This window comes from Schistosoma mansoni, assembly GCF_000237925.1.
Source record: "Schistosoma mansoni, WGS project CABG00000000 data, chromosome 2 unplaced supercontig 0108, strain Puerto Rico, whole genome shotgun sequence".
NCBI lineage: Eukaryota > Metazoa > Platyhelminthes > Trematoda > Strigeidida > Schistosomatidae > Schistosoma > Schistosoma mansoni.
Window position 1 is genome coordinate 759,281 of NW_017385999.1, and position 15,505 is coordinate 774,785.

The 15,505-nt window shown below is 34.2% G+C and overlaps 1 protein-coding gene across 1 annotated transcript in view; it reads right to left on the reverse strand.

Annotated features, from left to right (window-relative positions):
• Nucleotides 1–15,505, reverse strand: part of Smp_140420 (5'-3' exoribonuclease, putative) — a gene marked incomplete at both ends in the record, with an annotated part of 54,133 nt that overhangs the window by 7,872 nt on the left and 30,756 nt on the right. Inside the window, 5 exons of the mRNA XM_018791628.1 lie at nucleotides 1,219–1,558; nucleotides 6,408–6,483; nucleotides 10,111–10,297; nucleotides 11,675–11,891; nucleotides 13,666–13,832. Coding sequence (XP_018645234.1) covers nucleotides 1,219–1,558; nucleotides 6,408–6,483; nucleotides 10,111–10,297; nucleotides 11,675–11,891; nucleotides 13,666–13,832 — 987 coding nt within the window. The remainder of the gene's footprint in view (nucleotides 1–1,218; nucleotides 1,559–6,407; nucleotides 6,484–10,110; nucleotides 10,298–11,674; nucleotides 11,892–13,665; nucleotides 13,833–15,505) is intronic.

Below are 15,505 nucleotides of genomic sequence, written 5' to 3' on the forward strand. Positions count from 1 at the left end.
GTATTCCACTTTTGATAAGTGCTACATACTACTGGGTGACATGGCTCAGAATCGATCACAATGGAGAAAGATGTATACACTGTTTGTCTTCCCTTAAACAGTGAGATTAAGATTGCTTTATACCTTTCTTTCTACGCGCTAATTCTTTCTTCCTGTATTATATTATTGTGCACAATCTTTCTTTTATATATTACTACTATTGAAGTAACTACTTCTATGAATTCGCTATTCATCTCGTTGTGATAATGAGGTGTGGCAACTTGGATCAATGCATATTCGTGCCTGGTCCTTGGTTGAAGCTGACTGACTGACATACTACTTAATCTGTCGACGTAAGTAGCCTATACCACAGTATAACAAAAATCGAAGTAGGTGTCAGTGTGTATAAAATACCATTATCCGAAATAGTAAGGATGAAGTAGATAGGGATCAAGGAAATAACTAAAAAACATTTCCTGTTAAATCATAAACATAACGAAGCGATCTCTACTACTGGATTTTATTTCCAAAATTTATAGTAATAATAATCGAGTAGTTGAAAATTGAACAAACTGACTTAACCACAAATTATTCGTCATTCAATTTTATCATTTCTTATTTCGAAATGATTGTCCATAAATATAGTTTATACTTAGAAGGTATCGATACAAAAATGATGTATAGCTGATGCTTTTATGTCTTTTAACTGTCATTTAAACAGTTCATGATCGTCTATAAGGAATCAATTAATTATCTAGTGTAGACTAAACACTTAATTAATCAATGACAAATATAAATGCAACATGATACGTGATAATTTCGCCACAAATTTATACGACTACTAAATCATCTAAAAATTGAATGTACCATACAGGTTATAAGTATTTGAGATATTCCAACAATAAGTGGTTCCAACAGATATAGATATTTATCAGCGCACGACAATACTTAAACATGAAAATGAGCAATCATAATAATCAAACAAAACAAAGACACTTTTAAGAGGAAGCTAGGGTTAGAGAATCAATAATACAAAAATAATTGTACCTATTGAAGTTCAGAAGAGGACCTGATATAACGCAATTGATTTATTTCCAAACCATTGCAATTAATTTATGATATATTAATACTGCCATCTGAGAATGACACCGAACAACAGCAACGGTTTAAATTACCAGTATTTAAAAAGAAACACATTAACATTATGAAACCGAACAAGTGAACACAGATTGCACAAACCTTAATATTTTGTTGTTGCAATTGTTGTTGTGGTAGTTGTTTTTGTTTAGTTTTCAATTTAGATGAATTCCATGAATGAACGGGATTAGCCTTTGATATATTACTATGATTTGAATCATCTATTTTCTTTTTATGAGAGGTATTTTGATCAAATTTATTATTAGTTGGCCATGGACGGTAATTACGTGGAGGTCCTTTAGTAACCCATGAAGCTTGAACAGGTTTCGAAACTGGTCTAGTTAATTTCGGCTGAGAGGTTGACTGATGTTTGTCATCACTTTTCTCTGGTAGTCTGAGTAACATTGATGGATGTACTAGTGCACAAAATGGGCCTGATCCTCTTAAAATTGATTAAAAAAAAGATGTATTATTTACATTCTCCCTTCGACTTAAATGATACATATATATCAAGAGACAGAGAAAAACATTCCTATTCTACCATATCAAACAAAGAACGATTAAGAATTTTTTGTAATTACTACATCTATTTGCCTAGATATCTCGCTATAGATTATTACCATGCATATGAAAAAAATGAATTTACTCCAAAACTAATTGGATGTAACTTCTTTAACCACATTGCTAGCACTACTACCTGTAAGGAAAATGTCAGCTAATAATAACAGAGGCACATGTACGTGAGTTTAGCTTAATTAGATAATTTTATCTGGAAGAGAAAAAAAGACGGAATGAAGTTACGAAGTGTAAAAATGCTTATGAAATGTGACATACAGACAAATGGTTAAGTACACTATAATATCGAAAGAATCATCATTGAAATGAAAAACAATAAAGGTGAAGGTCATATTTAAGTGTAAAGTCTAGTGCATATGGCTAAATGGAATGTAAAGCAATAAAAATCAATAGTTTTATTGACGTGATTATTTTATGTATAATAAAAACGAGGAAATTATACTTACAAACTGATTAAGCAACAGAAAGAAACCAAACACTTGACATTGTTTAAAATGTTCTTAGATAGATTAAAAAACAAACAAGTACATTGATTGAAGAATCTATCTAAGGATATTTAAAAAGAAATAATTTCAACCCATGCCAGCCTACGTTAAGTTGTTGAAATAGAATATGAATAAGTGAAAGTATCACCTTTTTCAACTATAATTGTAGATGGAAACAAACAGCTTATAATAGTGGTTTATACTTGAATGTGGAACAATCGCAGTAGGCTTACTCAGCAGTACCAACAAATTTATTGAATATTACGTGAAGATAAAAAAAAACCTAAATCTGAAAGAAATACGTCAGTAATGTGGACTTTAGATAGAGAAGAATTGTTGATTAATCTACTTATTTAATGTCAATGATATTTGAAAAATCATAAACATGGACTAATTTAGTCGATTAATTCAACAGTTAGAGACCGACATTAAAAAAAACTATAGGTCATTAGAGAAAAAAAAGAGATTTATGCAGAATGTCCATCCCCATTTGAAGTAAACGCCAATGATACTACCATGAGTGACAGTAAAAGTTTCAACTAGAAAATTGAGGAACTATTGAAAATGGAAATTGATGTCACAGAAGTTATTTAATTCAATTATACCAATTCATAGTTAAAATACATACCCACCGACAGACATGTTGATGATAAAAATATCAGGACTGTAAGGAAAGAGCAAATATGTAACTCAGTTTTTTTAATTGGATTTATTTATTGCAGCAGCTAATCTATGCATGTTATAAATTGAATACCGAACAGTTCGGTGTATTCGAATTTGACTGTTCATCAGCTAAACGAATTAGATACGAACCTTATATATTTTGCATACAAAAAACACTAAAAATGTTTCCATATATGTGATTGTACAACTTGATAATAAATTCGCTGAAAAGAGATCCCTCCGATGAACTTCGTGTCTTTTCATGTTTAAATAAGAATTATATGTAAATATATTTGTTGACCAGTTTGTAGATTTTATGGTTGGCGCATAAAAGACTTTGTCTACAGCCTCACTTTCTTCCTTGCACTGAGCAATATCAGTTTTATTCATATTTTGTTCCAGTTAAAACAGGTGTAATGAACGAAAACTTAGGTAGAGTAAACCAATTTGTTTTATTAAGGAAGATCACATACTGCATTTGTAAAGTTTGAAAATAATAAAATGAATACATCATTCGCACATCTTCCTAGAATGATCTCTTACAAACTTCACTGTTCTTTCATTTGTGTCGCTACTCCGACTGTTTCCGTTTTTCTTGCTCTCCTCACTTTTCTCTACTGTCAGTAAGAATCCTATTCCCAGTTGCTGGTACATACCACTGATATCTGTCCATATAAGAAGCACACACCATACAACTCAAGTATTAGTTCATTACACAGGTAATCGATCTGTGGCCCACAAATGCTTTGGTGAGGTAGAGGGTGGGGAGAGTTCGCCCTCTCTCGAAATGCTCTCACATGGTCACGAGTATACAACCACTATCAGGGAAGTCCTACTCATTGCCTTCTCGAAGCGAGGGTGTTGTTTACGAAATAGACAGGACGAAAAGCGAACGTGCGGTGCTTTAACAGGGTTAGTGGAGTTGGAGGGTGTAAGATCGATTTTCAAGGTTTTGTGTGCATACATCCATGCATACATCTGCAACTTGTTCTTATTGGTTTCTTTAGTTGTACATTTTGTTAGTCTTTTTGATGCGATTTGAGATGGTAATATTTTATTCTATTATAGTTTTTCATTTTTCTTTCGTTTTCACTTAGTTTCTATGTTTCTTCCGGAACCGCATTTATGTTATTTTAGTTGATACCTAATCTTGGTGGCAGCCATATTGATTATTCCTCCTTTTGATTGTGTTGCTTGAATTGACTGGGATTGTGCATTTTGACTTGAATTGAAGCACTTACCCAGAATTGGAAACACTTTGTGTTATAAAGCAACCAAATATTATCTTTTGAACGGATTTTTACGTGATCTATCCAGAAAGGGTAGAATAACACTTAATTTTTGGTGCGCTTGGTAATTTTCATACATTTCTTATCAATTTAACTCCGCCTCTCTTTATTGTAATTTAGATCGATTATTGGGAGAACAATTATTTGTTGAATAACTGAGCGGTAATATTTATTATTTTCCCAGTCCCCTTGTTTTGATTTCAACTGGGCGATAACGCATGTCTAAACTACCCAGACAGTTATTTTTTAGCCAAACCTTAGTTTGGATCTTACAGAGGGTTTACCTAGGGTAGTTGGAAAACCCTGATTCCAAACCACTAGTGCACATTGGCTCCAGTACCCTGAGGGAACGAGCGGCATATGAACCAATTGTTGGTCACCGACTACCATGGGATTGCATTTCCTAACGTTACTCCACTGCCTTGTGAATTGGACATCTAGGTCAAAGGCTTTGAGTGTGACCCCCTATTAAAAACCACCTGCTTAAGTTTGGGCGCCTGGGCAGTATCACAGTCCTTACACAAATCGACTGATGAAGTGTGGCATATATACATTCGGTGCCTACCTGCGCCCATGTTTCTGTATTTAATAAATAAACAAATAAATAATAAGTAACCTGATTTGGGTTACCCTATTTATAAATCAACTAATTCACTAGTAGCGTTTAAAAAAGCACCCTTATATAAATTCATGAAGCGAATGAATGCAATAGTTCAGTTATTATTTTTTTAACAAGACGCATAATTTACGCCTAAATTTATTTCGAATCACAAGATTAGTAAAAGTTAGTGTGGTATTATTAGAATTTGCAAATTAAAAAATGATAATCAAAGCATCAACAGCTAAGACTAACATTTTTTTATGTCACATTTAATACTATTGAAACAGGATTATATTGTTATCATTATCATTACCACTGCTACCAGTGCTTCCGATGAAAACAGGTATACAGAAAAAAAACACATATACACATACATTGTGTTTCATGTGAAACATTCTCAAAAAACATCAACCGAATTCCATACATATTTCTAGTGTAAAAAAATATATATTATATGCATAGTTATGTGTATGAGTTTCATTCTAATTATTGTGAGCGTCTAATATAACAGATAGATACTATAAGCTATAAAGTTGTCATAAGACCAAATTAATCTTTTGAGGAAAAAAAACTAACAGATTAAAAGACTAATATTTGAACGAAGAATATTCTTTTCGATAAATTCTCTTCAGGTTCTACAATTATATATCCAAATTAATAATCCGAAAAATTGGCCAGGTTAAAGGCAAAGTACATCGTTTAATGCATGTAAATTTAGGAATGTCAAATCAAATAGAATAAAATTGTTAATGTTGATATGACTCATATAGAATGTTAACTTGAATCTGTATATATGTAAGGTGAAAATTTAAGATCTGTGATCAGAATATAAATATGGGTCAGATAGGGTGGGAGAGATATGATAGTGCAATTACAATTCGATCAAGTGGAAGACTAAATGTGTGAAAAATTAGTGAGACGTAATAAGGAGGGATCAATGCGAAGTGAACAGATTAAAACTCTTAATACAATTAACTAACTACTATGTATAAATAACTTATAGAATGATCTCTAAATAACATAATTAAGATGAACCAATTGAAGTTTAACTAAAGTACAATCACGAATCCGGATATTAATTGAACTATATATATATATATATATATACTCAATCACAGAATACTACTGATATTCAACAGACAAATCAAATGATATTTCTACAAATTTCCGTCTTTGTAAGTGAAGACTTAAAAGTATGGAGCCAACACTTTCAAAATTATTCACAAAAATAACTGTGTAACATCTGTTAAGTAGTTGTCCTTTAGACATTGAGAAAATATTCCCAAGTCATTAAGATCTTTCTAGGTACTTTAAGAAAAAAACATACTTCCACTGTGTAGAAAAGCGGAAATTGATAATCGCTTTAACACCTTTTAACAACACAAAAGATTACCTCGTTGACAATCAATGATTCATATATACTGAAATAAACTCAGTTTACTTTGGTATTTACTACAACGTAATTCTACAAGTCAAATATATTAGTTTGATAAGAATAATTAAGTACTTTAACAATTTCATGGTGAAATAAAAGTTAACGGAAACCATCATGTTTACCAATTCAATTATGTTGGTGTTTTAAGGAAAATAAAAAGAATGTTTAAAATAAATATACAACCTATTTCAAATAAATCATATGGTCATATATTATTTGACAAAAGCATAATACATACTAACCGAATATCTATGGCATCAGTGAATGTTCGGCAAAACATGACCTCGACCAATTGTTCACTCTTTTGAGAGCCTACACCTTATAATTAGAATATAAGAAAATTGAAAAAAAGGTGCGGACAAAACTAAGATATATACACAAATCATTACTATAAAAGTACATTAATTTACAACTTACTCGTGTAATGTCGACACTTGATGAATTATTATTACAGAATGTTGTGCAGATTGTTGAATTTAAAGTTCTATATCATGCACCGCTTTTGATTAGACAACCATTGAAGTAATGAGTTGTTTCATTCTACTATGGGAAACCTCAAAAGTGGGCGTTTACGACGGCTTTAAAGATCAAAAACATGATTATTATTGAAGTTCACATTTAACAACCTACACAACACCCCACAATAAAAATTCTTCAAGTGCAAACCTAGCACAAGTAAATTGGGAAAATATAAAAAGTAATTCTGATAATACTGCTATGAAATAAAAAGTAAGCAGATACATGCATATCACCTGTGAGGGATTTCAAATATATTTTTCCGTAAAAACATTCGTTTGATATCGTTGGAAATTCAATCACTGAACTAGAAGATACTTTTTCTATTCCGAGAAAAAAGTGACATAATATGGCAACAATTACTCGAAAGCATACGGAGGTATGCAAACATTCAAACGCTAAAGGGGATCATGTACTGATAGATACAGTATATACTCAGTAATGAATCACACTTATTGTATAACAGCGTTAAGAAACACAGTACCCCAAATCAAGTTCGTGATCAAATGTCGGACGCCTATACTAAGAAACTACAACTTTAGTGAGACTTACTAAGCAATTTACGAATATTGCTCACACATTGTAAGGATTTATCACATGCCTGGAAAAAAGATATCCAAACGAGTTGAATGACTATTATCCTGTATCACAAAATTAATCGAAATCTTAAGAATGGAAACAATTAAGCAGTATACATAACGTTCAGATTATAAGAGATACTACAAACGTTTTATTCCAGCACAGCATTATTTAGAAATGTGTATTCATGTACCTGCGGTAAATTGAATCTTAGATATCAGAGAGAGAGTTACTTCTAAGATCAGTGAGTTACCACACTCAATATCGATTCTAATCAATTCGTGATATTATGTGATCACTACTCATTTATATTGGTTATACCATTTTCATGCTTTGAGATAGCTAATCTTTACCAGTCGCAGCCTGTCACTAAGATGTAAGGCCCCACGTGATGACTTCAATTGTTTTCAACGAAGAAAGACGAATAGTGGTGCTGGTGAAACAATTCCGCATTCGATTTCGAATACAATACTTGGGCTAACCTCACTGTGGAATGTTGATAATGGTAAAAAGCCTGATACCAATTGTCCTGAAAGAATTTTTTTTCAAGCATTTACATTCAACCAGGGAGAATGTAAAAATGAAGAGATGATGTCTAAAGGTCTGTTTTTTGCCACTTCCAAATAAATAAGTTTATGCCTCAGCTTACATATGAGCAATATAGGCAGAGATAAACCAGCATGCATATAAAAAATGCACATAGGTGTAAAGTCAGGACTAATTATATATGAATATATACAATATACAAAAATGAACAATATTTGGGCGAACAATTGTTTTCAATAACTTCATCATCAGGCTCTATAGTTATAAGTCCGTAATTATGATATTTTACAAAGGGGAAAATGAGGCATGTATTAATTAATTTAACAATGTTATATGCTGAAAATGGTGAACGTTTGCATCTGTTACGACATATATACTTCAAAATTGTGTTATTTGTAAATTAGAGAGGTCATTTAATAAAGGTCAAAATGATTTGCAATAAAGTGTCCAGTCACAATCAGTATAATAGTAATATAGCAAAAATGAAAATGAAAAAGATCGTGTGAATATAATGCATAGTAGAAGAATTTCATCTTGTCAATTGAGATAATAATGATAAATAGTAGTAACAATAAATAGTAATAATATAATACGTAATAAAAGGGGTGTTATCAAGGTAATTACGATAAACGAATTTGGAATGATGGATGTGAAGATTAAAATAGAGGTGATCAAAAAGAAAAGGGGGATGAGTTCATAATATTCAGTTTAGGTATCCAGTGATCCAGTTGTAGGCCGAGGTAAACATAGAGGCTGAATATACCTTTTCTGGATACATAAGGTTGGTTTAATGGAGTCGATCCAGATGGCTTCTGCTATGTAGAGTAACCGAAATCTAACTCCTTGAGGTGGATTTTTAGCAACTTGATATAAAACAGAGAAAGTTTCCTCTATTTTGATATGATGTTCAGTATCTACCAAGTGAGAATGCACATTATAGTCAATAATGTTAAAATCACATTCGCACGCAACAGAAGAGCAAACGCATATTTCTATTTCAAGTGTGTTGGATCATAATATGGGGTACGATTATTTCATATAGTATCCTTGACTGAATCGTCAGTGCAGACTGATCGGAAATTCCACTCTAGGAAGAAACAGCCGTACAGTTCTCCAACATTTTCAATAGTTTTCAATTAGTCTGTGATTAAGACTATTACATATATATAATGCTAAGCAATAGGAATAAGTTCATCAACTTCATTGACTACGAGAAAGCATTTTGATAGTGTGGACAGGACAACACCATGAAGGCTTCTTCGACACTACGGCGTGCCTGAGAAGATAGTCAATATCATACGGATCTCCTATGATGGACTAAACTGCCAAATCGTCCACGGAGGACAACTCACTGACTCATTCGAGGTAAAGACCGGTGTCAGGCAAGGTTGCTTACTCTCACCCTTTCTCTTTCTCCTGGTGATCGACTGGATCATGAAGACGTCAACATCCGGAGGGAAGCTTGGGATACAGTGGACAGATAGGATGCAGCTGGACGATCCAGACTTCGCAGATGATCTGGCTCTTCTATCGCACACGCAACAACAAATGCAGAAGACGACCAGTGTAGCAGCAGCCTCAGTAGCAGTAGGTCTCAATATACACAAAGGGAAAAGCAAGACTCTCCGATACAACACAACATACACCAATCGAATTACACTTGAAGAAGCTTTGGAGAATGTGGAAACCTTTAAATATCTGGGCGGCATCATTGATGAACACAAAGTAGATCTGATGCAGATGTGAAGGTGCGGATCGGCAAAACAATTTTCAATAAAAATTCAAGATAGTTCTACTGTATGGGGCGGAAACTCGGAGAACTACGAAAACCGTTATCCAGAATATACAAGTGTTTATTAACAGTTATCTACGCAAAATACTTCGGATCCGTTGGCCAGACACTATCAGAAACAACCTACTATGGGAGAGAACAAGCCAGATTCCATCCAGCGGAGGAAGAAATCAGGAAGAAGTGTTGGAAGTGGATAAGACACACATTGAGTTAAGCAGCCAACTGCGTCATAAGGCAAACCCTCATATGGAATCCTGAAGACCAAAGGAGAACAGGAAGACCAACGAACATATTACGTCGATAAGTGGAGACAGACATGAGAAGAATGAACAACAACTGGATAGAACTAGAAAGGAAGGCCCAGGACAGAGTGGGTTGGAGAATACTGGTCGGCGGCCTATGCTCGATGAGGGGTAACAGGCGTAAGCAAGTAAGTAATAGGAATAAGTCATAAATAAGTTATACACAGACAGTATAACATCAATCAATGTTTTTTTCTACTTATTACTTACCAGATGGTACACCAATAACAATCCCATGTAATCCCAATGGAATATTTTGTCCTATTCCAATATAAACAACTTTATCCAATAATGTGAATGAACTAAAAACTGATGAGCAATTTGAAGAATAATAACAACGATCGAATGGTGATAAATTATAAGAGGATGGATATATCCTTGTATCTGAATTCACTGACTAGGTAAGTTAATAATAAGTAAGAAAAAGCATTAACAGTGAGTAAAACAAATTAAACTACTAAAAAAAGACATTGCATGTATTGTTTTATATCATTATGAATAAGCATGTATTATGAAATAATTAGTGAAACATTTAAATTTAATAACTATTCATAACATTGTTTATCGAATAAGATACAACCACAAAAATATAAATATGAATGTTAGATAGATGATTTAGTAAAAGAATCACAATCTTTAGATTGTGATGTAGTTAGGGACATTCGGTCATCTACACATTGAAGTTTAGGTTCCTATCTTAACTAATTACTGAATCGACGAGAAATTTCTACATAAATTGACCAAACATTTAAGCAAAATGGAAAATGAAAGATATTGGCTAAATTAAATAGGGTGTTTTTCTAAAAGTAATAGTTATTTAATTATAGCAAAAACTGCTCTCAAAATTCAACAGCATAACAGTTAAAATAGATTTGGTGCTACTTAAGTAATGTGATAACTAAAAACAAAATTGTCCTCTAATCCTTAAGATATTAGACGGCTGCCAAAGAAGTTAAGAAATAAACAGCGAGGTTATAACCATTAACTCAGATGTTGAAGGCTATGTGCTTTCAATTCTAAGCCATTGATTAAGAATGAGAATCAGCAATAGTGTGTGGAACGGAGGACAATTAATATGACCTGAACTTCAATTAGTGTTCTAACGATCGCTGTTTATTTCAGTTCATCAAATACTATTCTGATACGCGAATATACATCATAAACAGTAATCCTATTACAGTTATAGCGGCACATGTCTGGTACTGGTGTAGAACACGACAATGGGGAGATTGTCCATTAGGAGAAATTACAGAAGTTTCACATAATGCATACACACAGTCTTCAGTCATCCATTTCCACTTTGCGGTGTGCTCTGTAGTGTAAACTGTTGTGTCGTCCGGTCATAGAGCGTTCTGCCTACGCCTTGACTTCAGTGTACTGAAACTCTTCACTCCGTCTGATGACTGTCGCATCTTCGACGCATCCACTGCACAGGGAATACACACGCTACAATTAGGCTAAATGAATCACTACTGCCTTATTTCAGATTTATTTTGTGATCACTAAGCATACAATCACGAATCAACACATCGGGCAATCAATAAAAAAACTTATATATGACATCGTAGTTAATATATCCAGAATATGATTGAAAATCCGGTTATAATGACTGACAAAGGGTGATGTTAGCTTTTTGTTGCTAAGGTGTACGTAATGAGCTTTGCTTACAACTAAGGATAAATTTCCTATAATATATATATATATATATATATAGTAGAGAGTTGACAAATAGCTACTGGAACAATGAATAGAAAGTCAAGAAAAGAAAACTCACAACAAATAAAGTTGTTGGTGAACAATTTACTGGAGGTTTTTTATTCCAAATCTGATGATCAACCGGTTCACACACAGTTTTATCCATATCTTTAAGATATAATGATTTTAATTTTTGTAACCATTCCTTATCTAAGTAGATACCTTTCTGTGGTAAAACTGGAGCATTTCTACATTCGGAATTAGCAATAAATTCCATAATCTCATCAACTTCTTTCCTATCGAAACAAAAATGAATAGCCTTTTGAAGTGATATGACAACAAAAGGGATGGAAAAACACGAAAAACAAATACTAAAATTTCTTTTAACTAAATTTTGGAAAAATAAATGAATTTCATTAGTTTGTATTCTTTTGACGACACCATAATATCAAAGAGATATATTATTGATTAGACTTCAGTTACACAAAAAACTACATTTAAATTATTATTATTATTTTACCAATTATTCACCACGAACCTGTGCATTACTTACGATGAATTACTTAGTGAAATATGTTTTGAACAAACTGAACACGAAGTGAATCGTTAAGCCATTTATATGATAATTACAAAAAAATGGATCAAAATAGGCAAACGAGAATAAAAGGAGAAATAAAGATAATAAGTTCAACTATGATAAATACTAAATCTCCACAAAACCCCTTCTATAATTAATCATATGCTCACTAGTGACTTCGAGAAGTATATCTAGGAGCTCTAGTGACAAGTAGTGACCAGTGGAGTTCAAAACCACGTCTGTTGTGAGATAGGAACTCACTGAAGACAATTGGTGAATGGTTGCTCAACTTCGTGGATCAGTTGAAGTTAGACATTAACACCGTTGGATGCCAGCTCAGTGGTCTATCGGTTAAGGGCTTCGGCTCGAGACTGGTAGGTCCTGGGTTCGAATCTCGCTCGCGAGAGCGGGTTCGTGGATGCGCACTGCTGAATAGTCCCATAATAGGACGAAACGGCCGTCCCTGTGTTTCCAGGTTTTCCATGGTGGTCTAGCTTCGATTGACTCACGCTTTCAACTATGATAAATACTAAATCTCCACAAAACCCCTTCTATAATTAATAATTAAAGAGATAATGATTGTATTACACGCTTGGTATGAAAATTAAAATTATCATCAGAATACAGTGTATTTGAAATCGTTCGTACGATTACATCTACAACTACTATCACCAATCATTCTGCACCGCTCACTACTCCCATGAAACACTACAAAGTTTGATCATAATCTTTGATACGTTGTATTATATTGTTAAGTAAAAGAAAGAGAATGAACGCTTACAATCTACTCTTATTGGATCATTGAGATGATTATCGATAAACTAAAGTGAGGCGAAATTCCACTTTTTTGTGATAAGGCGACAATATCTTACATCTTAAGATGTTGACATTGTTGTTCAGTGATACTGAAGTATATGATGTAAGACTCTGTGAATAAGTAAAGCAATGTGTGGCAACACTTTAAATGTGAGAGTAAATGACACTATCTGTATGCGTAGACTACTGAATGTGAAGCGGATTTGAAGACACATGAATCAAATATGTATAGTAGAATTTCCAGACAACACTAAAGTTCAGTGACTTACATCAGGAAGTGAAAGCATTTAAAGGATAACTTTCATAAGCTCCAAAGTATACTTTAGTGCAGCTTGAGCTTTAAGATACGGTAAAATATCAGGAAACATATAGTGCAACCTGATTCGCTCCTGTCTTAAAATGGTATCTAGTGCATACGATCGACGACAAAGCGTAACAAATGTTCTTTTGTACTTCACAGTTTAGCCGATAGAGTACCTTAGTAAATAATTAATCAGCTCTTATGCTGTTTACTGGTAAATAATATTTGATTAGATCATTTGAGCACTACAATACTGACTAGATGCTGTTCACTTTGAAAATATGATATATAAAGGATTTAAAGAAGAAAAGGACTAGTGGATATTTAGCGTGTTTAAAAATTACACACAAGATAAAACCTGATACAAAACACTTACGAATTAAGTTTTATGCATGAATTATTTCTTTTACATGAATCTGACGACTTTAAAACTTTTTCCCAAACACTTGGAAATTTTTCACTGAATTTCTTGAGTAAATCAACAGTTCTATCAGAAAACAACCATGTATGACGAACTGTACAAAAACGTGACCAACCCAAAACCTGAAATAAAATTAACAAGTGAAAATCACTGCGTAGAAACTTAATGGTAATGTGAAAATAAAAAAGGTTAATATGTCAATTATAATATAACTTTATAAAAGACTGTGTTACGGTACATGTCACGTTTGAAGCGATCACGAGTTCACTTAATTTGTGAACGGAACAAAGACTTTGTGACACGATGACCAATAAGCTATCTATTCCGATGTGTCCCATCCCAGCTAACTAAGGAGAGAAGTCCAAGTTCAGAAGAGAGAATATATATATTCCACAAGCAGTCAAGAATACGAATAACAACAACAAGCACAACTCAAGCGTTTATATACAGCATAAAAATATCCTTGAGAAGCATTAAAAAATAACATACTAGAAAATACAACGAACTAATAACGTTTAAGATTCTCCCTCCTGAGTCGGAAATACGACATGAAGGTGAAAACGGATGTTTTTGGAGCGAAAACAAGAAATTTAAGTTTTCAAAAAGGAGCCACAAGAATAAGGCATTTACCAAGTGAGTTCTTGGGGTCCACTTGCATCTTTACCGTCTGTCGCCGTTGTCGTTGTGCTTCTTCCTGTGTTGGGACTACGAGTAGATTAAAGATATCAATCAGGATGTACAGCGAGCTAGGGCTAGCCGCTTACATAGCTGGTTTCGGTGTCGAGTTTACCTGTCTTTTTCCACCTCTACTTCGTACACAACTTGGCCTAGTATTCTGACCACACTTGCTTCGGGCCCAGGGACCATGATTTCGTCTGTAGTCTCGAGCGAACACCAGACATCCAACCGTGTACATCGGCAGCTTCTGGGACATGGTCTATGATGGCGATATTGTGGTTCTCGGAATCATCAGATTGTGGATCGTCCTCAATTTCCTCCCCATGCGGATTTCTACTGGGGACTTCTGCTCAGGTAGCATATCACTAGGTGTCGTTCGGTAGACGAATAAGAAGTTCTGCAGTGTTTACACTGGCGTTCCCTCCTCTTTTAACTTGATTAGAGCTCTCTTGAATGTATCCACAAATTTTTCTGCCTGACCGTTTGATTGTGGCTGGTAAGGTGGAGAGCGGAGATGCTAGATAGATAGCCGTTTGCAAAAATCTTGGAACTGAGTTGAGGTGAACTGTGAACCATTTTCGGATACGATTACATCCGGTAATCCGTTACGGACGAACATTTCCGTCAAATGTTTCGTCGTTTGGCTAGTCGTTGGTGGCGTGATGGGAAAGATTTCTGGCCATTTTGAAAAGGCATCAACCACGACTAGATAGGTGGTTCCATTGATTGGACCGGCGAAATCGACATGTATCCTGCACCAAGGATACTCAGGATGTGGCCATGGGACCGGCAGTACTTTCGCGTTACACTTTGCTGCTTGCTGACACTGCATGCATTTGCCTACTATATCCACGACGTGCTGGTTTATGGGGGGCCAATAAACATAAATTCTGGCTATGGATTTCATTCGCTTTATACCAGAATGACTGATATTGAATTGTTTCAGTACCCTTGATCGTAGGGACTCTGGAACCACCAGTCTGTCTCCAAACAGCAAGGATTCATTTACGACACATAATAAGTCCCGACGTTGGTAAAGCTGCTTCATGTCACCATCGAATCCAGTTGACGGCCAGCCATTAGTGACGTAGTTCGTCATTTTCTTAAGGACGTGGTC